Source organism: Schistocerca serialis, chromosome 1, assembly GCF_023864345.2.
Source record: "Schistocerca serialis cubense isolate TAMUIC-IGC-003099 chromosome 1, iqSchSeri2.2, whole genome shotgun sequence".
In the NCBI taxonomy this organism is placed as follows: Eukaryota; Metazoa; Arthropoda; class Insecta; order Orthoptera; family Acrididae; genus Schistocerca; species Schistocerca serialis.
This window is the reverse complement of record NC_064638.1, coordinates 653,881,094-653,905,880: the sequence shown is the minus strand read 5'-3', so window position 1 is coordinate 653,905,880 and position 24,787 is coordinate 653,881,094. Positions and strand designations below refer to the sequence as shown.

The 24,787-nt window shown below is 38.5% G+C and overlaps 1 protein-coding gene across 2 annotated transcripts in view; it reads right to left on the bottom strand.

Moving 5' to 3' along the window:
• Window positions 1-20,488, bottom strand: part of LOC126479274 (ubiquitin-protein ligase E3C) — a 209,568-nt gene extending 189,080 nt beyond the window's left edge. The window contains exons 1-3 of one of the 2 annotated variants that reach the window (XM_050103771.1): window positions 20,318-20,488; window positions 19,816-19,959; window positions 19,515-19,724 (exon numbers count right to left, since the gene is read on the bottom strand). In XM_050103771.1, coding sequence (XP_049959728.1) covers window positions 19,515-19,724; window positions 19,816-19,935 — 330 coding nt within the window. In that variant the 5' untranslated portion in view covers window positions 19,936-19,959; window positions 20,318-20,488. Of the gene's footprint in view, window positions 1-19,514; window positions 19,725-19,815; window positions 19,960-20,044; window positions 20,287-20,317 lie in introns of those variants that run through there. The other variant, XM_050103772.1, reaches the window with a different exon arrangement.
• Window positions 20,489-24,787: the final 4,299 nt, after the last annotated feature.

The following is a 24,787-nucleotide window of genomic DNA, read 5'->3' as shown; positions in this document are numbered from 1 at the left end:
ATTCCTGCGACCATCAAGGAACGGTCTTTAGCCGGGACACCCTAAAGAACAAGGGAGCGCATTTTCCGCCACAGAAATGATTGTTGTCATTACATGCGCAACCACCACATCAATGTTACCATGTGGGGGAGGATTCAATGGTGACAGCAGAGATGAAAGCGTCCCGGTCTACCTTGTTTAAAGCCCATCTGGCCAGGTGTCCGTGGGCCTGACGCTGGGGCAGTGACAGGAAGATGGGTAAGTGGGAACTACCACACAGGTCGTCATGTGCTCTCCAGTGCATAGATGGGAGAAGGCCAGGACTGCAAACCAAGAGATCAATGGCCAAATATGTGCCATGTGCCACACTGAAAGGAGTAGGAGCACCTGTATTTAAGAGGCAGAGGTCCAGTTGTGACACTAAATTTTCAACATCTCTGCCTTGGCCAGTAAGCACGATGCCACCCCACAAGGGGTTATGAGTGTTAAAATCTCCCAAAAGTAGCAAAGGTTTAGGGAGTTGATAAATCAGTGCAGCCAATGCGTTCAGGGGTACTGCACCATCTGGAGGAAGATATACTTTGCAGACAGTTATTTCCAGTGTTGTCCTTATCCTGACAGCCACAGCTTCAAGAGAGGTTTGAAGGGGCACAGGTTTACTGCATACTGAGTTCAGGACACAGACACGAGCTACACCTGACACTCTATTATAGTCACTATGGTTCTTGTAATATCCCCTATAGCCGTGGAGGGCAGGGGTCCGCATTGCCGGGAACCAGGTTTCCTGGAGGGCAATGCAGAATGCAGGTGTAAAGCTTAAGAGTTGCCGCAGCTCAGCCAGGTGGTGGAAAAAACTGCCACAATTCCACTGGAGGATGACGTTATCGTGTGGCTAGGAAGGCATGAAGGTAGGTTATGCCTCAGGGTCACCTGCTGCCACTGACTGAGTATTTGTAGTCATTTCTATGGTGGATGAAGCATCAGTGAGACCCAGGTCCGCAGAGGACGCTAAAATCTCCACCACATCCTCAGATGCAGAATTGGTAGGGAGTGCTGGTGTTGGGGCAACCAGAGGGCCCATTTTCTTAGCAGACTTCTTTGTTTGCTTACCCTGTCGCTTCTCTTTAGGGGCTTGCTGGGAGGACTTCTCTGAAACAGCTTCAGGCACGGAGGAAGACTGAAGCTCTTCATCTAGCAACTTTTGGCTCCTTCAGCCACTGGTAAGTGTCTGCTGTGGCATTAGTGGAGACCTTGGGAGAGAGGGGCCCAATGGACCCCTTCCGCACGAGACGAGCTGGAGGAGGCTGTTGCTTCTCCAGCAGAGGGGGGAGAGAACCGATGTCCCCTGTGTTGGGGGGGGGGGGAGGGGGGGTTGGGGCGCCTTGCTCCAGAAGTAGGTGCTTTGGGAGCAACAGAGGAAGATTTGCCCCCTACCACCAAGGGGGCAGATGTATTCTGGTTTCCCGGAGGGCCCACTGTTCGTGGCACAGGGTGAGGAACCACTGGCACTTGGGACAGCGATGGTGACGTAGCTGCAGAATATGTCGACGTCAACCAAATGGGATGTAATCTTTCAAATTTACATTTAGTCTCTGTGTAAGTCAACTGGTTCAGGGTCTTGTACTCCATGATTTTCTGCTCCATTTGGAGTAATGGGCAGTCTGGCAAGGAGGAGGAGTGGTGCTCTCCACAGTTGATGCAATTGGGAGGAGGCGCACATGGAGTATCTGGCTGCCGGGGACATCTGCAGTCTCAACACGTGGTGCTGGAAGTGCAGTCCGAACTTCCAGCACTTAAAGCACAGCATAAGGGAAGGGACGTATAGTTTAACATCACAGCGGTAAACCATCACCTTGACCTTTTCAGGCAATGAATCACCCTCAAAGGCCAAGATGATGGCACCAGTAGCAACCCTGTTGTCTTTGGATCCCCTGTAAACGTGCCGGATGAAATGAACACCCCATGTTCTATACTTGCACAGAGCTCGTAGTCACACTGCAAGAGGAGATCATGATGAAAAATGATCCCCTGGACCATATTGAGGCTTTTATGCGGAGTGATGGAAACAGGAATATCATGCAACTTGTCACAAGCGAGTAACGCTCGGGATTGGGCTGGGGATGCTGTCTGAATCCAGACTGCGCCGTTTCGCATCTTGGACACTGCTGTCACTTCTCCAAACTAGTTCAATGAAAAATTGAGGCTTCATAAGTAGAAAGGAGTCCCCATCAGTCGGAGGCGAATACAACAGACTGGCTACCATGCTGGATATTGGGTGCAGAGAAATCCAATATTGTCATGGGGCAAAAGAGTACAGGAGACAACGGAAGAAGATGACATACCGTGGAAAGCATTCTTGCCCAAACAGTTGAATCGCAGGTGGAGATGCAAAGCCATGACAACAGATTCCGAAGATCGAATCTAAGGGCACTGTGGATAACTCATGCACCATGTAAGGCATCCTTCCCCATATGGCCTGCACTTCTCTAGAATTTTGATAGTGGCAGGTCAAACCATAGAATGGGATCTGAACTCATAGGGCCAAAAGTGAGAGACTTCCCCTGGAACCACAGGGAGATCAATTTGAGGAGTAGCACTTGCATCCAATATCCTCAATTCCCACAAGTACCACAGAAGTTATTCCCTGATGTCTTAAAACATGCACTATCATCCTCTCCCTTCTTCTTATCAATATTTTCCATTTGTTTCTCTCCTCTCCTCAATTCTGCAGAGGTTCCCTCAGTTCTTATCAGTCCACCTAATTTTCAAAACCCTTCTGTAGCACGACATCTCACATGCTTCAGTTCTCTTCTTGTCAGGTTTATACATGTTGCAAAATTTAACCTCCTTAAAATGCTTTGCTTCAAATGCACTTTCTCAGAAAATTCTTCCTCAAATTAAGGCCCATGTTTGATAACTTCTTTTGGTCAGGAATGATCTCTTCACATGGACTAGTCTACTTTTTACATCCTCCCTGCTTCATCCAGCATCGCTTCCAAGGTAGCAGAATTCTTACACTCCATCTACCTCCCAGTCCCCAATTTTAAGCTTATCACCAATTCGCCATTCCTCATTACTTTTGTCTTCTTTCGGTTTACTCTCAGTCATAGAGTGTGCTCATTAGACTGTTTATCCCATGTAACAAGTCCTACAATTCTTCCTTACTTTCACTGAAGATAGCAAAGAATTTCATCTGCAAATCTCGTCACTGATATCTTTGCACACTGAACTTGAACATCACTGCTGAAGATTTCTTTCATTTCCATTATTGCTCCTTCAACCTATAGACTGAACAATAGGTGCAAAAGATTATACTCTCGTGTTATACTTTTTCTAATCCAAGTTCTTCGTATTTTTTCCTCTTGGTTTTGGTAGATCTTGTACATAACCCATCTTTTCCTATAGCTCACTTCTATTTTTCTCATATCTTGCACAACTTTACAGTATCCAATGCTTCTTCCTTATGGACAAGTCCTATGAACCTCTTCTGATGTTTCTTCAGTCTTCCTTCCATTATCAAGTGTACAGATTCTCATTTTCTTTGCCATCCTTCTGCATATTATTATTGTCAGCAACTTCAATGCATAGGCCTTTACACTGCTTGTGTTGTAGTTCTCACACGTATCTGCCTTTGCTACCTGCAGGTATGTGTTAATGACATTTTTCTGAAAGTCTGATGATATGTTTCCAGCCTCATAGATTGTACACACAAACTTGAATAGTCATTTGGTTGTCACTTCCCCCAGCGATTTTAGAAATTCTGAAGTTAATGTATTTATGCCTTGAATCTTATTTGATCACAAGTCTTCCACAGTTCCATTAAACTCCGACACTACTATTGGATTCCTATATCTCTCATGTTGACTGCCATTTCTTGTACTATCACACCACCAGTTCGGTCTTCCCCTGTGTAGAGGCATTAAATGTGCTCCTTTCACGTATCCACTCTCTCCTCTGCGATTAACAGTGGACTTCCCATTAAGTTCTTAACGTTGAAGGCTGTTTTGTCTTTTCTATATTCAGAATCAGTCCACTTGAAAAATATTTCCTTGCATTTATTAGCTTCTGTTTCACTGCAATTCCTATTTCATATGGTTGTATTCCTATCTTTTTATGAACATTTTTGTTCTTTCCTTTTCATCGTTCAACTGGAAGTACAGGATTATGTAAAAAGGACTTTACAACTTTGGAATGATGTAGAAATTTATTGAGATAACTTACACAATCGGTACATGTTGCATTTTGTAGCAAAAAATGTCAAGTTTCACATAAAGGTGTCATTCTGGTTTGATGTGACTGCTATTTGTGAAGCAGCAAACATCTCAATGGTAATCAATTTCTTCCCACACTTGTTGCAACAAATTGGGCATAACTTGTGCAACAGCAGTGAAGATTTGATTTTTCAGGTCAGCGAAATTGTATGGTATGGGAGGAAAATACACATGGCCGTTAATGAAACCCCTTAGAAAGAAATCCAGTGGTGTCAAGCCTGGACAGTGGGGTGGCCATGCATTTGGCCCTTCATGGCCAATCCACCAACCTGGGAAGCAGTTATCAAGGAAAACTTGAGCTTCCGCGAGGAAATAAAGTGGTGCGCTGTCTTGCTGGTAGTGAACCATCCCAACTCTTTCTTCTAAATCAATCTGTGGAATTTAAACAATTTCAAGCACATTCAGATACAAAATACCAGTGAGAGTTTTCCAAGAAGAAGAAATGGCACACTTTAACTATGGGGCTGTCAGAAACATGTTCCGGGTTGCATGTGGATTTTTGCTGCCCGGTATGAAATGTTGACTCATGACTGAAGATTACTGTGTTCACGTATGTCTCATCATCCTCTACTGAAGCAATATTTCCACAGAGAATTACCCTCAAGCAACGTTATCTGCATCACTAACATGCTGTGTCACTGTGCATCTGTGTGGTTTCAAGTGTAAACATCTCTGCAGTACTCACCAAACAGTCCTCTGTGGAATGCCAGTCCTATGGAATGCCAGTCTCATGAGATGCACACTGCATTGATTTTTGTGGAATGTGGGCAAAGCTCTCCCTTACCTGTTTGACATAATCATCAACATACAGGCGACTTGGTGATTTATCATGTCACAGGGAACAACCCATCTCAACAAACTTCTTGTGCTAAGAGTAAATTGTAGGCCTGCTTGGAGGTTCTTTGGTGTATTTGGTCGAAATTTATGCTGAGCAGTTGTTGCAGAATTTTTTTTCATGAAAAAACCAATTTTTTTCATGAAAAAACCAAACCACACAGCAAGCATGCACTGCAACAGTGAAATTAGGCATTTTAACTGCGCACTATGCTGGCACAGTTACTGGCAGAGCAGGGTACTGATGCACTACATGACTCAAACTTGAGGTAATTTGCTACAAAATGACATCTACAGACTCTGTAAGCTATCTCACTAAATTTCTATATATTCCAAAGTTGTAAAGTCCTTTTTGATTCATCTTGTATTACTTCTGTTGCCCAGGATATCTTCACAGTTACTTTCCGTGTATCTATATTTGTCCATCCAACTGCCGTGACTGATCTTTTCAGAGATGTCCATTCCTCTTCAACTGACCTGCCTACAAAGAAATTCATTATCACAATATCTACAACATTAGAGAACATCAAAAGCACTTCATCTTTTCTCAATACTTCACACCCCATGTCTTTCCACATGGGTTCTCTCAGAAGATTCTCCTGAACTTCAGTCTGCTCTTCATCATTGCTAAATTCTGCTCCAAGTCTTCATCCGCTTCTGGGTACACTTTACATTCCAATATCTGATTTTGGAATCTCTTTCTGGACATGACGTTATCTGGCTGGTATCTTCTCATGTCTCTAAGCTTTTCCCAAGTATACCTGCTTATTTATGATTTTGGAACAGTGTATTTGCTATTAATAGCTGAAATTTACTGCAGAACTCAACATTAGTCTTTCTCTCTCTCATTCCTATTAGTGAACCTGTGTTCTCCTGTAACCCTTTCTTCCATTCCTTCCCCTAGAGCAGCATTCTAGTCAGCCATAATTATCTGATTTTCACCACATTCTCACACTGAATTTCATATTCAATATCCTCATATATTTTCTGTATATCTTCATCTTCTGCTTGTGACATCAGCATGTATATTTTAACTACTATTATTGGTGTCCATTTGCTTTCAACTTGGTGAGAATAATCTGATCACTGAACTGACCACAGTAACTCTCTGCCCTGTCTTCCTGTTCATGACAATTCCTACTCCAGTTGTATTGTTATTTGCTGCTGTTGAAATTACTCATCTAATAGAAATCCTTATCTTCTTTCCATTTCACTTCACTGACCCCACTAGTTAATGTTTATCATCCATATTTCACTTCCATACAAGGATACACTCCAGACAAATATCTCCGGAAAAGATGTCCAGACACCAAAATTTAAGCAATTCCAACATTCCATTGGTATAAAGAGTAGTGACTCAGTTTGTTTATAATTTACTAAGGTTTTTGCCACAGTTGCATATAATTGTTTTCAATGGTGACTAGTTTTGAACACTTGCATTCATTTCCAAACTATTGCCTGTGTCTCTGATGTTAGATTTACATAATTTCATTTGAACATTTGAAAGATTTTGTGCATACATTGTAACATTACAACAAATGTGATTTGATTGTAATATAATTCCAATGACAAGGAAATCATAATAAATTATAAATACTTACATTTAAATTTAATCTTAATGAATTTCTCTCTGTCAGAAATGCTTTTCTCAAAATAACCAATCTGCTTTTTATGTCCTCTCTGTTTTGACCTTTTGTAATTTTTTTTTTCCTGCCCAAGGAGCAAAACTTATTATTAGCTTTAGTATCTCATTTCCCAATTGAATTCTGTAAAGATCACCTGATTTAATTCGACTATATTTCATTACCTTTATTTTTCTTATGTTGATATTTAACATATAACATATTTTCAAAATGCCGTTGATTCCACTTAAGTCTCTTGCTGTCACTGACTGAATTGCAGTGTCATTTGAAAACATTAAAATTTTTTTATTTCTTCTCTCGGAACTTTAATTCTCTTCCCAAATATCTCCTTGGTTTCCTTTCCTGCTTGCTCAGGGAGAGGTTAAACCATGTCTGACTCCCTTCACTACTGCTTCACTTCTGTGTCCATTGAATCTTCTAACTGCAGTCTGATTTGTATATAAGTTGTAGATAACCTTTGCTCCCTGTATTTTACCCCTACTACCTTCAAAATTTCACTGTATTTGTTCCCATTAGCATTATTAAAAGCTTACTGTACAGTATTTTGGACTCATGCTTTGTTAACATTCACACCTGTTTGCAGCAGCCTTCTTTGGAACAGAAATTATTACATTCTTCTTGAAGTCTGAGGATATTTTGTCTGTCTGATATGTCTTGCATCCAAGTCCATGTATAAACAATACTCATAGTGATACACTAACTAGTTCCATCTTGTCACAGTGCCAGCACTCAACATTACACTGTAAAATAGTTGTGTAGCCTCCTGTTTGCCATCTGAAGATGAGCATGATATGGTTCTAAAAACAGTTTGTGGAATAAATGACATTTAAAAAAAATGACTTGATGCAGTTTTCTGTATTTATATTGAATATATAGTCACGGGTTCCTAAACATCTGTAATGGACAAGCAGTAAAATACTTTCCACCTCATCTTCATTTACTTCCTCTTCTCTGTCTCTAATACTGTCTTCATATTTATTTCCTCTCATTTAGCTCCTCTGTGAACATGTAGCTTTTAGTTGAAAAAATGTCATGATGATCTTTTCATTGGCAAAGATTCCAGATTAGTTCCAAATATGGATATTCTGGATGGTACTGCCAGGGGGAAGATCAGCATGAGAAAAAAACTGAATAATCAATGAAAGGATAACATTATACACACTACAGCGTGAAATGTCAAAAGTCTGGATGTGGGAGGGGAAATAGAAAAATCAAGTCATTAGGTATAAAATGGTTTCTTTCTGAAGACTCTAAATAAATTCTCAAGTCCCATGCCATAATACAGTTGAAAACCTCCAACTGATTAATAAGATATATCGACAAGCGTTATTTTTACATATTCCTTAAAGATGTAATCCCAGAAGGATCTTGTTAGGGCAAGATTTCTGCAGCAGAATAGCCTATAGAATATCCTGTGGGGGTACAATGCTATGACTGACTTATGGGCTGCAAATGGCGAGGGTGGTAATTGTGTGTTCAATGCACCAGTCACATACTGTGTATGTGTGACCAATGTAGGGTTTCCACATGGGCATAGAGTTCTGCAGACTCCCAACTTCTGCTATCCCAAATTATCCTTTACAGAACAAACTGAGAAAACAGCACCAGATTTTGGAGGTGGCCAGTAGAGATCAGAAATGGAGTGGGCATGAGAGCAACATTGAGGGCTGCCTGTATTAGACTCACAGCACCACCGTTACATCAGTGCTATACTAGCTTCCTTCTTTCCTTCCTTCCCACTGCAGATCCACTAGCATGACAAGTCTGAGAATGGTAGTGCAGCAGTCACTTCCTGCTCGTCAACTCGTTCCCTCTTGTACATGCAGGACATTAAAGCTAGGCATGACTTAGCACGGAGTTTGAGCGCAAGAAATTACTCTCGTAGCACTGACAGGGTAAAAATGATTGACTCTTGGGATCAAATGGCATCTAACACAGCTGTATTTTCTGAGACTGTGGAAAGTATAAGATGAAAGTTAAGTGTTGCAGTGTATAGAATTGCAAATTTTCTCTATAAGAGGAAGAGTGATACCTGCTGCTAGAGTGCACACTTAAGATGGTAAAAGAAAACTGCATCCAACCAAAACAAAATGATTGTATTACTGTTTAATAAATTTACAGCAGTCTTCAAAAATCTTTCATTCATATACATATGCGTTACACACACACACACACACACACACACAATATACCTACATAAGTACATTACATACTTAGATATGTGCACATGTGTAACTTTTATATACACAAATAAATGGAATAATACTCATTGCTAACTGATCAGTCAATTTACAGGTACATAACAATCATCAAGCCACTGCTTCTCTTGCATTGTAATATAATTTTTTTTTTTTTTTTTTTGTAAAATGGTGATGTCTTGGATACGATAAATAATAAATCAAGCCCAACAGTCCTGTATGTAATGGCAGTGACACGAGTCCTTGGCTATATTTGCGAACTTGGTCCCGACAACAGACCCAGTTATCGAGTTTCGGATATATGGGCCAAATTGAAGAGGTGTGGAAAACATCTATTGTATCTGAACCCAGACTGTAGGTGGTTCCAGCTCCTTAGCAAGGCCATCTCTGTCAGACATGGCATGTGCCTGGAGCACCAATGTTCTACATAAGCCCACTGTTTGTGAAGGGTGGCGCCAGCTAGATACATGCAAACACAGATCCATGTTTGTGGGCTTATAGAAACAGAATGTCCCAATGACTCATCCCCTTTCCAACTGACCAAGACATCCAGAAACAGCAGACAGCCACACTTCTCCACTTCCAGCTTGAATTCGATATTCTTTTGGATTGAATTCAGATATTGAAGAAACAGTGAAAAAAAAAGGGGGGGGGGGGGGAGGGGGGGGAGCACTACAACAGTATCATTTACATATCACCAAAACCTTTGGTTTAAGTTCTCAGGTCATTCCATATCAAATCACCCAAATAAAAAATAAATTTTACACCCACCTCCTTAGATTTTCATGAAATTTGGATCAAAAGGTTCTAATACCATCCTGACAACACCCGCAATTTTTTTTTTTTTTTTTTTTTTTTTTTTTTTTTTTTTTTTTTTTTTTTGCTGTATCTCTTATAGTTTTTTTTATAAATTTTTAAAGTTTTTATGTTTCGCGTTTTCCGAACCTTCGGAAATGGTAAATTTAATTTGTATTCAAAACTTTAAAATTGCTTATCTTAAAAACTCTCTTAGATAACATCATGAATGTTTGCAGCAAGTTTATTTATTATACATATTTGAAGATAAAAATGATATATATATATAGTACGTTTTTTTTTTTTAACGGATGTTTTGTTTTATAAGAACTGCAATATCTAGAGTCTCAGACCTGATAGAATGCTCAAATTTGTTTGAATTTACTCTTAAACATATAGGCTACTTGATAAAACAAAAATAATGATGGCTTTTTAACATGTTTATTAATTATAGTAGATTACATTAGAATTATGTACAAAGATGGTGTACTTACGACACTTTATGTATAACCCAACTGATTGCTTGAAACATTGAATTTTTTGAGTAATTTTGTCTTTTTAATAAACATTAATGCTGATTCAAACTGTTTTTACACTTCATCCAAGAGCTTTCAGTTCTTTTGATACAGTCTTTTTTGAAGTAATACATTCTTCTAGTGCCGCTTGATTGAGGTGCATCTACTACACAGACTATGTGCTCCAAAGGCACAATGCAAGAATCTTCTCTTTCAGGCCAATAAAATGATGCAGCTGGTCCTGAAGGATGTAGAAATAGAATTTCTGCATCTTCTTCATCATTGAATATTGTTTTTACCAGTCCAAAGTACCAGTTACCATCATAATTTGCAGCCACATAGCTATTTATGGATGGTTCAACTTAACCCAATCAGAAGAAGAATGGAAAGAAAAGACTAGGAGGGTTTTACACTATCTGTAGTCCTAATTTCAAGGTTGTTTGTTGGAAGTGGTTTGAAGTTATGAAAACTTCTTGTTCCAGGAATGGTTCGGGTTGCTGAAAAACGTTTTTCTAGTTTTAACCGTAGCAAATCAGCTTCTTTTTTGTCAATAAAGTGAAAATGAATGTTTTCAATATTTTTTTCACAAAACTTGTACACATCGATTGCTGTCATTATTTGTTCTTTGTCTGAAAGCTGTAGACTGGCTTTCCTTAAAATTCTTTTAATAGTTCCTCCTAAGCCATCACAAACTGACTTCCCATGACTTGTTGCAAAAAAAGTGTGTTAGGCCTTCAAATTAAAGTCTCTCAAGTGTTCAGTCAAATTTTTAAAACTGTTTCTATTTTTGTACTGCCCAGCACAACCATCTGTAAAGTAGTGAACTGAGTCATCTCAAGTGTTCAGTCAAATTTTTAAAACTGTTTCTATTTTTGTACTGCCCAGCACAACCATCTGTAAAGTAGTGAACTGAGTCAATGTCAGTATGATGTAATGACAGCCACTTTGTAATTTCTTTTTGTACAAAGTTAACAAAACCAGTATCATGTTCTTGGTCATCACTAATAAAACAGTGGTTGGAAACAAAAACATTGTTTTCCTCATTTCTCAGAAAAACTCCAACTAGGTGTAGAGTACAACCACCTCTATTCCAGTGGTAACTTTGGATCTCATTTTGTACAACAAAGGAATAATTTTCACTGAAATCCATCACAATAATTGTTGTTTTGGGTGGTGGGTCTTCTTTCAATCTTTTAAAGGCCGCTGATTGGGATTTTGCTATAAACGAGTGCGGGGTGAGCTTTTCCAATGACCTAACCAATAAAGAAATGTAGTCTTCAACACTGATAAGACTGTTTGATCATTTCTGCCCTGTCTGTGTTAACCCACTGACTGATTACAATTTCTTCTTCTAAATCATAATCTTCACTTAGTTTTTCAGTTAACTACTCAGTTCGTGCAGTTTGCAGGACAGCTGTCGCAATGATGTAGCATGCAGTTTTGGTTTTCCGTGTTGCATAAAAGCATCTTAATTAGGTCTTTACAAGAACATTCTGGTGGATACTGCATACACATACAGTGTGTGTGCCTGCAGCACCAGCAAGGATACACCATTTAGGTCTCAAGAAACAAAATTTTGAAAATCCTACTTCTACCTCGGGATTCTCCCATTTGAAAGAATAATAGAGTTCTCTCAAGTTACACAAAATGAGTCTTTTTTGCATGTACACATTTTTTTGAACACTTACTTTGTCTTTTGTTCGAGGTAGCACTCTGGAACTTTCACCCTTTTCATAAAAATCTGTTACAAGTCTTACTGTATTTTCAGAAAGAGTTTTACCTTTTTTTGGATCAGGAGTTTCCAAACTACCCTTTTCAGATTTTAGCTTTCTAGCTTGTCGCACCATGTACTCACTTACATTAAATTCTTTCACCACTTTATTTCAGAATCTGGGGCCAAGGTCAGAATCTGGATTTTTCTAAACCTCCCAACAGATGAAATCTTCTCTTTCATAAGAGAAATAATTACATCAAAATCCTTTGCTTTCTCAACCACACTTGTATCTTCTTCGTCATCATCAGAACTTGGGGCATCATATTTTAATGCTTTTGAAACCATCTTTTTTGCAGTCTTTTCAATACTGCTAACCTTCCTTTTAAAATAAGACCCTTTACTTTGTTCTGACAAGCCATGAAGCTTTATCAGTGTTAAACCTAAATTATCAAGAGCAATGTTTGTTTGTATGAGGGAGTCATTTCTGGATTCCAATGATTCTAATTCAACCATGACTTCATCATCTGTTTCACTTTCATTGACTTCAACTCTTAATTTTTCCTCACAAAAGTTACGGCATGTTGAGCAAAGCTTCTGTCCAGGTTTTATGCTAATATTTTCTGTCAGTAATTGTTTAGAAAGATCCAAGCCTACACTTCTCAACAATTTTTTGATGGGCTTTTTGTGGTTTTTTTTAGTGGGTCTACACATCTTGTTTGATACTTTTCAAAACAATTAAAAAGTAGTAGCTGTGGTGTGAACATATATTCTTAAATTCACACAGATTAATTCCAGATTGTAACTGGATCAAATCTTTTTCTTCCTCACTCAATTTAGATACCGGTTGTAACTGTTTTTGAAGGTGTGTAGGTTGTTTGGGAACGGTCAGATTTTTTTAAATAACCCTACGCTACAGGTTTGAATAGCTGACATACTGATTTCACTTTTGGTCTGATTACTGTTCTGGTTACTTTTATAGGATATTGGAAAAGAATCTCTGTAAACTAAGTAACAGTACTTACTGAAAGTTCAAATAAACTTAATAAAATACTATCCAAGCACTATTTAACACTGTAATAATTTTTTACTTCAAAACACAGGAGTAACAAAACCAAATCCAAGCGTACATTGTTATCCGAAGAAGACAAAAACTTATTTTCGGTGTCTAAGTCACTTGGTACTTTTTATTTTTAAAATATAATTAATATTATTTTAAAAATTAGATAACTATTAAACAGGTTAAAAAGCCAACATAATTTTTCTTTTATCTAATAGCTTATACAATTAAGAGTACAATTTTGAGCTTTCTATCAGGTCTGAGACTCTAGATATTGCAGTTTTTGTAAAACTAGACATCCGTTAGCTTAAAAAAAACAAAAAAAAAAAACATTTGTAATTTTTTTTTTTCATTTGGAAGATTTTAATATATCTTTATGGTAATTTTTTTAACATTTAATATAATACACAAACTTTTCCAAAATTTCATACTGATATCTTGAGTATTCTTTAATATACAATTTTTTTGTTGTGAGGACACGTTTAAGTTAAGATTTCCGACTGCTGAAACAAAGCCAAATCTAAAAACTTTAAAAATTTATTAAAAAACTATAAGAGATAGAGCAAAAAATTGTTACAAATGCTTTCAGGATGATAAAAGAAGTAATTGTACCAAGTTTCATCAAAATCTGACATGGTTGGTGTCGAGGCCTGGGTGACTTGACATGGAATGACCCTCTCCCTAATTGAGTGCCCCCCCCCCCCCCCCCCTCTCAAAGCCTTCCATAAAAACATTTGTTACCAGAATGGAGGAGAGACTCATGGCAACACCGTCAATTGCTCAAAATATACACTGTAGAATAAAAAGTAGGTTGATAAATTACACAACAAAAGAGTGCTGCTATACTAGCTTTGAACCTACTCCCAATGAGAGAGAATAAATCCATGAGAAGGACTCATAGTGAGGAGTGAGACATCATCTAATCTTACTAATAAGTTTGATACATTGAGTCATGGCAAATTCAGTACATTAAAGAAGTCACTAGAGATGTGAGTCAAATGTAAGCATTTTTCCATGACAGGTTTCAGTAACAAAGGATGATGTCTAGCTAAGTCTACATCTACATCTACATTGATACTCCGCAAGCCACCCAACGGTGTGTGGCGGAGGGCACTTTACGTGCCACTGTCATTACCTCCCTTTCCTGTTCCAGTCGCGTATGGTTCGCGGGAAGAACGACTGTCTGAAAGCCTCCGTGCGCGCTCTAATCTCTCTAATTTTACATTCGTGATCTCCTCGGGAAGTATAAGTAGGGGGAAGCAATATATTCGATACCTCATCCAGAAACGCACCCTCTCGAAACCTGGCGAGCAAGCTACACCGCGATGCAGAGCGCCTCTCTTGCAGAGTCTGCCACTTGAGTTTATTAAACATCTCCGTAACGCTATCACGGTTACCAAATAACCCAGTGACGAAACGCGCCGCTCTTCTTTGGATCTTCTCTATCTCCTCCGTCAACCCGGCCTGGTACGGATCCCACACTGATGAGCAATACTCAAGTATAGGTCGAACGAGTGTTTTGTAAGCCACCTCCTTTGTTGATGGACTACATTTTCTAAGCACTCTCCCAATGAATCTCAACCTGGTAAGTCATATGTTGGAGCACCTATATCATTCGTAACAGCTTATAATGACATCCCTTCTTTGTGAATTCTGAGAGACCATATAAGCTTGGTCGAATAGAGCTGTGAGGTCTTAAGCTTTTTGAAACTTCTTGCAGAAGAGAAGAAGAATTCAAAAATGTTGACTTTTTCGTTCCACTCTACCTGTGGGGTATTTATCAATCTTCCAGTATGTTGGTTCAGTAAACAAGCTGTAAATCTTCTGGCCATAGATCTCATGTGGCAACTGTACAGTGTCATTTCTCTTATGCACTGCAAGAACAATAACATGAGGATCTTTCCAAAGCTTGTGTAGTGTGGTCCTTTCTGTAGAGGAAATATTGTTCTTGTAATGCAGAACTCTCATAAGCAGGCAACATGTTTCATTCCTTACTTCTTCCACATCACTCAGAAGAGGTCTAACAGCTTCTTCACAGCTTCTTCAATAACACTAATAAAATCAGTTAAAGGCAACATTTTAGTGTGGGCACAAAGTTCAAACCTTTCCAGAGCACTGACAGCATCAACAACCTCCACAACCTTAACCATGAAATTGACCATGAAGTGCCAAATGGCATCTTGTAGTGAAAGGCTGGCTAACTTCTAGAATTATCTTGAAACACACTCGTTATGGACCAAGTCCAACTTTGTTCAGGTCACATCATTAACCCATTCTCAGGAGAGGGATGGGAGACTGGATGCAATCTCCATGTGCAGATAAAACAGCGGTTCTGAAGTGGTGTCAGTTCACAGTGACTAAAATGAAACCTTTCCTTCATGAGTACTAGGCTTCCCTTACTTTTGATGCACTTTGCACTGCCAATCATGATAAAATGTTATCACTTAGGCAAACTTCAAGATAATGCCATTTTCCTGGCACTTCAGTAAAAACCACAAAGAACGCAACAATGTCACACATTTATTACATAAATTGTCCACCATTTGGTTGGGTGATACCTCCTTCCCAAAGATATACTGAATGTGATTCTTGAAGTTTTCCCGGCTTAATGAGTACTCCACGAATTTCTGGGATTGCTAATAGAGACAGCCTTTCTAAGGAAATGGAACACCTACAATTTGTGTCCAAAGATTACAGATATTCTCCACATGAGATCAACACAGCTCTATGAAAGAAGAAACATGACCACTGGCAAGAGCAAGAGGAGCTGTTAAAGTCCTGGGCGTTTCTCCCATATGTCAGCAATATTTAATTGAAATTAGGCTCAATCATAGGGAAACACTGCAGAAGTCTGGAGTCTACAGAGTACCATGCTAATGTGGCAAAGCCTACATTGGTCAGACCATTCACACAGTACATGAAAGGTGTCTTGAATACGGCTGCCATACTAGCCTTTTGCAGCCCAGTAAGTCAGCCATATCCGAGTATTGTATCTCTACAGGATACTCAACCTCTATGGATTATTCTGCCTCTATAGAAGTGCTAGCAGCCATTGCCACAAGGTTACAAGTATATATGCACTTTTCTGACACCTGATCTCTGCCAAAATTGCCATTAGTTAACAGAAGAAAGTAGAAGCCTAAAAATTGGAAATCCTGTCCTGATCAGGGATGAAGAATGCTCTCAAACAGAAAAATCAGGATTAGGAGAAGGATAACCAAAGAGAAGGGAGAAAACGAAAACAGGACTTTTCAGAACAGAAAAATCTCATTGTGCCAAAAATAAATTACTCATAGCTTGTCTGAGAACTGATTCAGTAAAAAAAATACATTTGTGCAGCATGTAGATGTGGTTTTGGTGAAGACTCAACACAATGTTGTAAATATAAAGAATTCTGTGATGATGACTGACTGGGTTACAAAGATGTAAGCCATCACTGTGACTACTGCTGAAAAATCTCATGTGCAAACTCTTGCCCAACTGAATACATACTCTTATGCATCTGTGCAAGTAAGAGCAGGCTACACAGTTCACACTTCTGTCCTCTCGATCTTATTGGGTCTCTCTTAAGAGGAAAAATACATCCATTTTTACAATTATCAATATGTAGGATCCAAAATGACAATTTGATATATAAATAAATAGATTACAATAAAAGTTGACTGTAAGTAGAAATGCTCATTTATTTCTTATCATCATGCTCTTACCCAAAAGTTCCTTATTACTGTTGTTTTTTCTCCCCCAGACTCAATTTCTCCCCCTGAATCTGCAAAGTTTCAACAATAAAATCCCGTCTTTTGTTGATATTTAGTTTTTGGCAATTAACCTTAAAAGTCATTCTGTACATTATTTGTCAGTGTAATCCTTTTCTTTTCAGAAAGTTTATGCACTTGATGTAATGGTATCCATGAGTTCAACTGAGTTTGACAGATTAACCAAAGTCTTCAATACCATATTTCATTCATTACAATTTCTGTATGCTGTAATGATATTGGACAATTATATTGAGTTTTATAGACGAAGTGAAGTCCTCAACATCAATTTCTTTATAGTGTTTTGTCATGGTTTTAATATATATTTATATTCATCATCATTGGCTGATTGGGGCTGGCTGGCACTTATGTTCTTGGGGGGGGGGGAGAGAGAGAGAGAGAGAGAGAGAGAGAGAGAGAGAGAGAGAGAGAGAGAGAGAGAGAGGGTGGGGGGGGAGGGAGGGAGGGAGGGAGAGATCATGTGTGTTAACAGCAGCTGACTTGGTTGAATGATATGAAGGCACCATTTAATAAAAGAACTGTTACAGTGGCCACTCATCTAGGTTAGGTTGAAAGTTAGAAGGCTGGTCTGTGAGTTGGCAAAGGCACAAATACGAATATGAAAGCTTCGATGTTGTGACAATGTTTGATAGAGTAAACCAAAGTCTCTGCTAGGTTGAAAGATGATATCTGCATTCAGTGATGCATATTGACAGATGATGACTCGTTTATCAGTTGGTACTGCTGGGCCTTCCAAGGTCTATTCAGACCAAGAAGAGAGTGGCTACCAGGGCAATGAAATTCCTATACTGGTGTCCATATGATTAAGCATTCATCCACAGACTGTGAATTTCCAACCGCAAGTCTGGCATCCATGAAGGTCAGTGAGAGGTGAGGAGCTATGAGATGTACATGTAATGAGTATCTGCTATAATACATCAGAATGAAGACACCAGCAACAACATTCAAATCAAGGTCAACAATCAGGAGACTGATTTATTCAAGTACTGTATACAGAAGGTTTCAATATGGTCGTGTGTGCAAGACAGACAGCTACATTTGTAGCACTTGCCTCAGGAGTATGCATTTTCTGTGGTCATGTCAACCATGTACACTCCACTGCTGATCAAGGGTGCAACTAAACCCACCGATACAGGATGTCTGCTTTGTCCTGTGGCATAATGACGACATGGTGTGTGATGCCATGTGTGTGTAAATAGAAAGAGAACAATTCAGTTATGATATTTCTTTTGGATCTAATTTGTTTGCGAAATGCAGGTTTTGGTAAAACACTTATCTATAGAGTCACCTAACATCTAGGTTAGGTAGAAAGCTAAAAGGTTGGCCAGTAAGTTGGCAAAGGCACAAATGTGAATATGAAAGCTTCGATGTTGTGACAATGATTGATAGAGTAAACCAAAGTCTCTGCTAGGTTGAAAGATGATAGTATTTTTGTGATTTAGCATGGTAGTATCACAACACATCAATTCATCTGACCAATGGAAGATCAGAGAGTATTGACATACCTTTCAAAATACCAATAAGTATGATTTGGATCACCCCCTACTGCTTAATCTTGGTTGTGGTGACAAGAGTGATCTGTAGCACGACTCAATGCCTGAGTTAGGTTCAAAGGTGACAATTTGGATGTGAGGAAAATCTGGTTGTGGTAACAAATTGACCAGTGGTGAAGTATAATGTTAATGTTCGCACCATATTGAAAAGGTGAGCCTGTGTGACTGAGTGGGGATGGGGGAGGAGGGGGTGATGTGTAACTTGAAGCTGGGGCCCATTATTAATAAAATCATCAGAAAAAAGCAGTATCTGGATGCATACTGCAACACCTCCATGTTTTCCCAACGTAAACTGTGATTGTGGTGTTTTACAGGCACTTATGGCTTTATAGCTTATGGGCATCAGTATGATGATGAAATGTGCAATTACGTCATTTCAGAGAATGAAAAGAAGAAATTTCCTACTTAACCTGTACAAAAATATATTTTGCAGATGACAATTAACAGAGCGATTTGGCCAACATAATCCTGAAACATAAATAAAACAGAGTGCATGAGATTGTTTTGCGAGGTATGCTACTACTGTTTTTAAGCATTGTTCTCCTCCTCTTGAAAGCCTTGCCATACTGACGGACTGATAAAAAAAATTGCATTCCTTTCCTATGTAGCATGGAGCCACTATCATTAACAAGACACATTGTCAAACTGATAGCGATAGTAATCACACTTCCGAACTCAAGAACTAGGTACTTGTAGCACTGACATGCCCATTTTGTAAATTTAAATTACTTACCTAAGACAGCACTATAATTTTGTTTGTACACTGTTATGGGACTTGCACTTTGTTTAAGTTTCTTAATACCAACACACAACATCTCAAGATACGTCAGTAATTTTTCGTTGAATTACCAAATCATTGTGTAAAGCATGTACAATATAGATGCAATTCATTACAAGAAAGCAGTGCTACATGTCTGTCAACAGCTGATGTAGAATGTGTTTCCTTGTTTAGTATGACAATAAAGTGAAATAAACTACTTTTCCTCACCACCTTCCACACACAAAGAACATTTATTGATAGCTACAGATATCCTCTAAGTTATCATATATACTTATACTATACACCATCAACCAACATATAAAAAAGCAACTGATGGTGCAAACAAAATGTGATTTTTGAATGGAACTGTGCTTCATACCTACCAAATAAGTAAAGCAGTTAACAGCCTACTTATCACTTACCAGTCTTTGTACATCCACAGCTTCATTATAAAAAAATAATAATTTCTGAAGAAGTAACGCTAATGTTTTTTCTGGCGTTATTTTAGCTTTATAAGCTTCCAACATCTTATCAAATTCGTCACGCTGCAGTTTTTTGTGTCTCAGTCTGGTCAAGTAACTCCGTACAGATGCTTGGATCATTATTGCACTATTCTGCCGGCGTCTTAGCTCCTGAACAAAAAAACATTGGAAGGTATCGAAATAAAAATCAAGTATACCATAACATTACTACTTTGTTATGTAGTACAGGACTACTCTCTACCTCTCGTTTACTTCGTTCAATCTGCGCTTTCTGCAACAGTTCATTTCTCTCATGTTTCCTGCTGGCACCGGAGAGATTCTGTTGTGGTCTTCTTCGAAATTCGCCTTCAAAACTATACATTATTTAACTGGTGGTACTAAAGAGCTGTAGAATTTAAAAGAAGGAAAAAAGTGATATATATCTGTACGATGACAGTGTGATACAGAATGAAATATAAAACACCACTAACATCTCTTCCTCATGTATATAAACGTGACTAAACACGACAAATAATTATTTAGACGTTATCTTTTGTTGGACCTACGACACTGAGCTACAACTTCTGGACCTTCACATCAAAATGATAACACAGCAAGTACTAGCTTGTCACAGGGAGAGTGAACTGGATACTGATGCACAACAGTTGTCAGTAACGCTGTCAAACCTTTATGTACAGATGATGGTCGCGCCAATCATCCGTATAGCAGTCTTGCGTGACAATGTAACTTTTTGGATTACTCACACTGTAAAAATTTAATTACGTGACGTTGGCAGCAGACGAAGAATAACTATGCCAAACGTTCCTATCCCTTTTACTTTCACTGTGCACAACAATCCTTCACTAAATCGTTTACCAACTGTAAAAACACACCAAACCACATCCTATTTCCCGACTAGAGTCACACAGCACTGACACTACAAACAAAGATGCTATTGACATAAACTAGCGATTGTCATTTTCCCAGTTTACAATCATTGGAAAGTTAATGTGACAACATCGGTGATTTTGTGATCTCTGGCCGCTGTCTCTAGCAACTTCATAGTTTTCAATATCATTGTCAGAGGATATGTATCGGAAGAAAGCGGTCTACACCCGCAAATGCATTATTAGTTGAAGCATTGCTTGCAGATTGTAAGTTCCGGACGGGATAGAGATTTTCTTCGATCGAAGATCGAGTATTTGTGTTGTCATTATCATTTCATTTTCATCTTCATCGACGCGCAAGTCACCGAAATAGCGTCAAATAGGAAGATTTACACTGAGCGGCCAAATAACTCTACACAGTGTCTCCCGACCAGTAACAGTATACGATCATTCCATTTCAGCTGAATCAATGGAAAATCCTCCCTGAATTAGAAGGCGTCATCTAGCAAAGAAGTTCCTTCTAAGGAAGAGACAAGATTCAAACCATATTTTACACGGACTCCTTCATCAGATGCAATCAACAGATCATGAAAGAAATTTAAATTTAATTCAAATTTCTACATGGTTTTTGATGTTATTAGTAGCAGACAACATCCATGAGATGCATCATATCAAAACAATTGATATGGGTACTTCATTTCAATTCCCATTCAATTGCCAAATAAGTAATATTATAACTCAGTATTGAAAACCGACAAGTCACTCTTCCTGTACTTGGAACAAGAACGTTATAAAGTGGATCTTTGAAGTTTATCTAAGGCATCATTAATATTTACAGACAGTTCAAAAATGGACTCAGTAGATCGGTTGGTTGTGCTTTCTTATGTCCTTAACTGTCTTACGTCAAGCAATGTATCCACCCAGCACTCTCCTCCATCTTCACACCAGAAGCAATATCTATAAATGAAACATATTTCGTTGACAAATAAGGCATAGCAACATTGCAATTGCATCAGATTACAAAAGCGTTATTCTGTTGTAGAGTCCAATGTGAAACTATGATACAAACATAATTGAAACTGTTCATATAGTGACGCAAAGCAATGACATCCCTTCCTTCAATGAAATGCCTGCTTTCTCAGCAGTTACTCATAATGAAGAGGTACCAGATCACATAGCGAAGTCAACAGTTACATCAGGAATTTTATATGCCACAAGTTCCTAAATCAGGCCTTAATTCATGGGTAATGAAGAAAATTAATATCCACTGGAAAGAATATTGCAATTTATCTGTATCTAAAAAAGGCAAATGGTATGCATCAATACAACCATCTATTCCACCTAACCTTTCTTACACGACAAAAAGTTTTCAAGGAAATTAATAAATAGTTTCATCAGTTGCTTGATGACCATGAGTGTTTTCCATCAATTCTTTACCAAATACTAATGTTGAATTCTCCTTATTGTGATTGTAATACCGCCTGTGCTGATCTCAAAATGTATTTATTATTTGAGGAATGCTGACACCCACATAGCCTGTGATTTCCCCAGTATCTTTTATGGCAACTGCAACCATATATACAAGACGATATTTAGATTTATGACATATTCTCAGATTATAGTCTAACTTAAATCTGTAGCACCTAAATGTGCCAGATTATATTATTTATATTTAAGAACACAATTATTTATATTTAAGAACACAATTATTTGTAATAATTATTTGCTATGTATTGTATTTGTAATATGTATGGCTGTATGACTTTTTTCGCTAAATGTCAAAGAAAATTAAATAAAAAAGTATGAGTATCCATAGAGGAATTAGTTAAGGGCGCAGAACAGAATTTTTGTTGACAACGTACATTACTTCAAAAGTCACATCAGTGTGGTACAAGGGGACTCATGACCTAAGATGTTAAGTCCCATAGTGCTCAGAGCCATTTTTGAAGTGTGGTACAGTGTTAGGGCCCAACCACACCCAACGACCTATCTTCACAAAAGTCTGTGCACAACACATCTGCGCACACAGGTAGTTTTCTATGAATAGGAGATGACCTGTGCAGGTATGAGATGTGTGCAATTGTGTTCAAATCTGTGGGTTCAAATCACATCTCTGGAGACAAGTTCGAAGACGTGGATAGGAGATCGTCGCAAATGTGGCACTAAAACATTTTGGATCGCTGTTTGTTCAATCAAATGTTTCTCGTCTGTGTGTACAGAGTGCATTTTAAAACGGCAGTTATATGTCGGTGTTCTAGATAATTCACTGCCGATTTGATCATAATGTATTGGACTATATTGGTTTGTGGAAAACTAAACGCAGAAAATATTGCGTTAGGAATAAGAAAGCAGCTGCTTATTACTCTTTAACAGAGAAATAACGAGCGGTTAACCCTGTGGCAAACAGGAAAACGGTACATAGTTAAAAAATTGTTGCCTACTGTTTACCCCAAGGAGCTAAGCAAGGGAACAAATCCTTTAGATCTGGTGGTGGAAGATTGTTAGCATACTTTCAGTCGGTAGTGTTTGTATCACAGTCTGATGGGAGTTGTGGCAGTGTAGCAAAACAAAGTAGACCCTATTCGATTTTTGAAGAGTATAGTCAGAATATTGTGTTAAGCTTATAATGGAAGACATTTAAACAGACCCCTCAGGCATGTAGGTGTTATTACATGTCATTTACTTCCTGTTTTACTTCCTAATGTTATATGTGGTTCATTATAAGAGTGGTTTAGAGGTGAACTGTAGAATTCACAACCAAAATACTACAATTAAAGCTTTCCAGATATACTACGAATCCCTGTCTAGAGCTCAGAATGGAATTTTACATTCTAGTGCAAAAGCTGCTGGTAGACTTCAGATACAGAATCGAAAATCTCGAGTTAGAAGGAAACTTAACTATAGCTCACTGGCCACATATATAACTTTTAAGAATATACTCTGTATCAAACACGTCTAAAACTCCAAAAATATGATCTTTATCTTGTCAGCATTGAGGCACTGTACAATACATTACTTTTCATCGTGAAATCATGCTTCAGGACGGCGTAAATAAATCACATATGTTTTGTATGACTTCACTGAATGCTTGTTTCGAAACTGCAGTGGTAAATTCCAGATCCTTCTATTTTTTATTTCCAGGAATCTTAACAACGTCATCAGCCACTTGTGTGGAGAAATTGCTCTCCTCATATAAGTTTTTTTATGAACGTCAAAAAGTGATTGTATGTTTCTAAATCCATCCTCAAATAATTTCTCCAGTCGGCGAGTTCGGCCTGCAACTCGTGTGGTAAATTACGTGTGAAAACTGCCTTTGCTTAAGCAGTCACTGTGTAGATCATTTTGACCTGTCTCTCTATTTCTGGCTTTTTTTTCTGCAACACTAGCTACAGCTACAGACAGTAACATAATTTCCTACATTTCTGAATAAACGGAATAAACTTTGAGGTTACTGTAGGAGCGTCCAGTCGCTTGCCACTGAAATTTCTTTTCTGTACCAATGAATACCGAGCTAGCAGTAAATTGGAACTTGTGTCATGTGAATATACTACATTTGCAATTATCTATTGCAAGCACAGACATTTGCACAGATCTTTGCGCAGGTAGATTACTGCATATGGACAGGCTTTAAAGTTTCCCTGTCTGCACTTTGAATATTTTGAATATCACTACATAGCTAGTGCAGAGAATTTCTGTTCAAGTGTGCCATGTATTTTGTAAATGTGTGTCATAGGTATCTTATCCCCCCCATGTCATGAAGGCACATATAACCTCCTATTTTAATGAACATCCGTGGTTGAGGTTATTTTTGTGAAGGACCGTATGGTTAACAGTCACCATAACAACGAAGGCGCATCGAAGCAGGGGACATCGTCATTGCACATGGTGCATCTGTGCCGGGAAAACAGTTAAAAGGCTGTAGTACATTGAATCCGTGGTTGAGGTAATTTTTGTGAAGGACCGTATAGTTAAACAGTCACCATAACGACGAGGGCGCATCGAAGCAGCAGACGTCGTCATCGCTGTATCAACGAGCTGCAGTACAGCAGGGCAGCGCTGCCAACATACACGACGAACAGGGACCCTGAAACTAGTATGGCTGGCAAAGGAGATTGGACTCGCAGTTCCAGCACGCCGAGGCTGCAGCATTCAAAGAAAGATAATTTTGTTACATTTACTGTGTGTCTGTGTGTGTGTGTACTGAAAGACAGTAACTTGGAAAGCGATAAAGATTTTGTAAATATGACAAAAGAGAGAGGACTCTCATTCAGTGTACATGCTTCACAAACTAGCACACCTGAACAGAGAGAAGGAGTAGATGTTAAAGTAAAAGAGGAGGTTTATGAC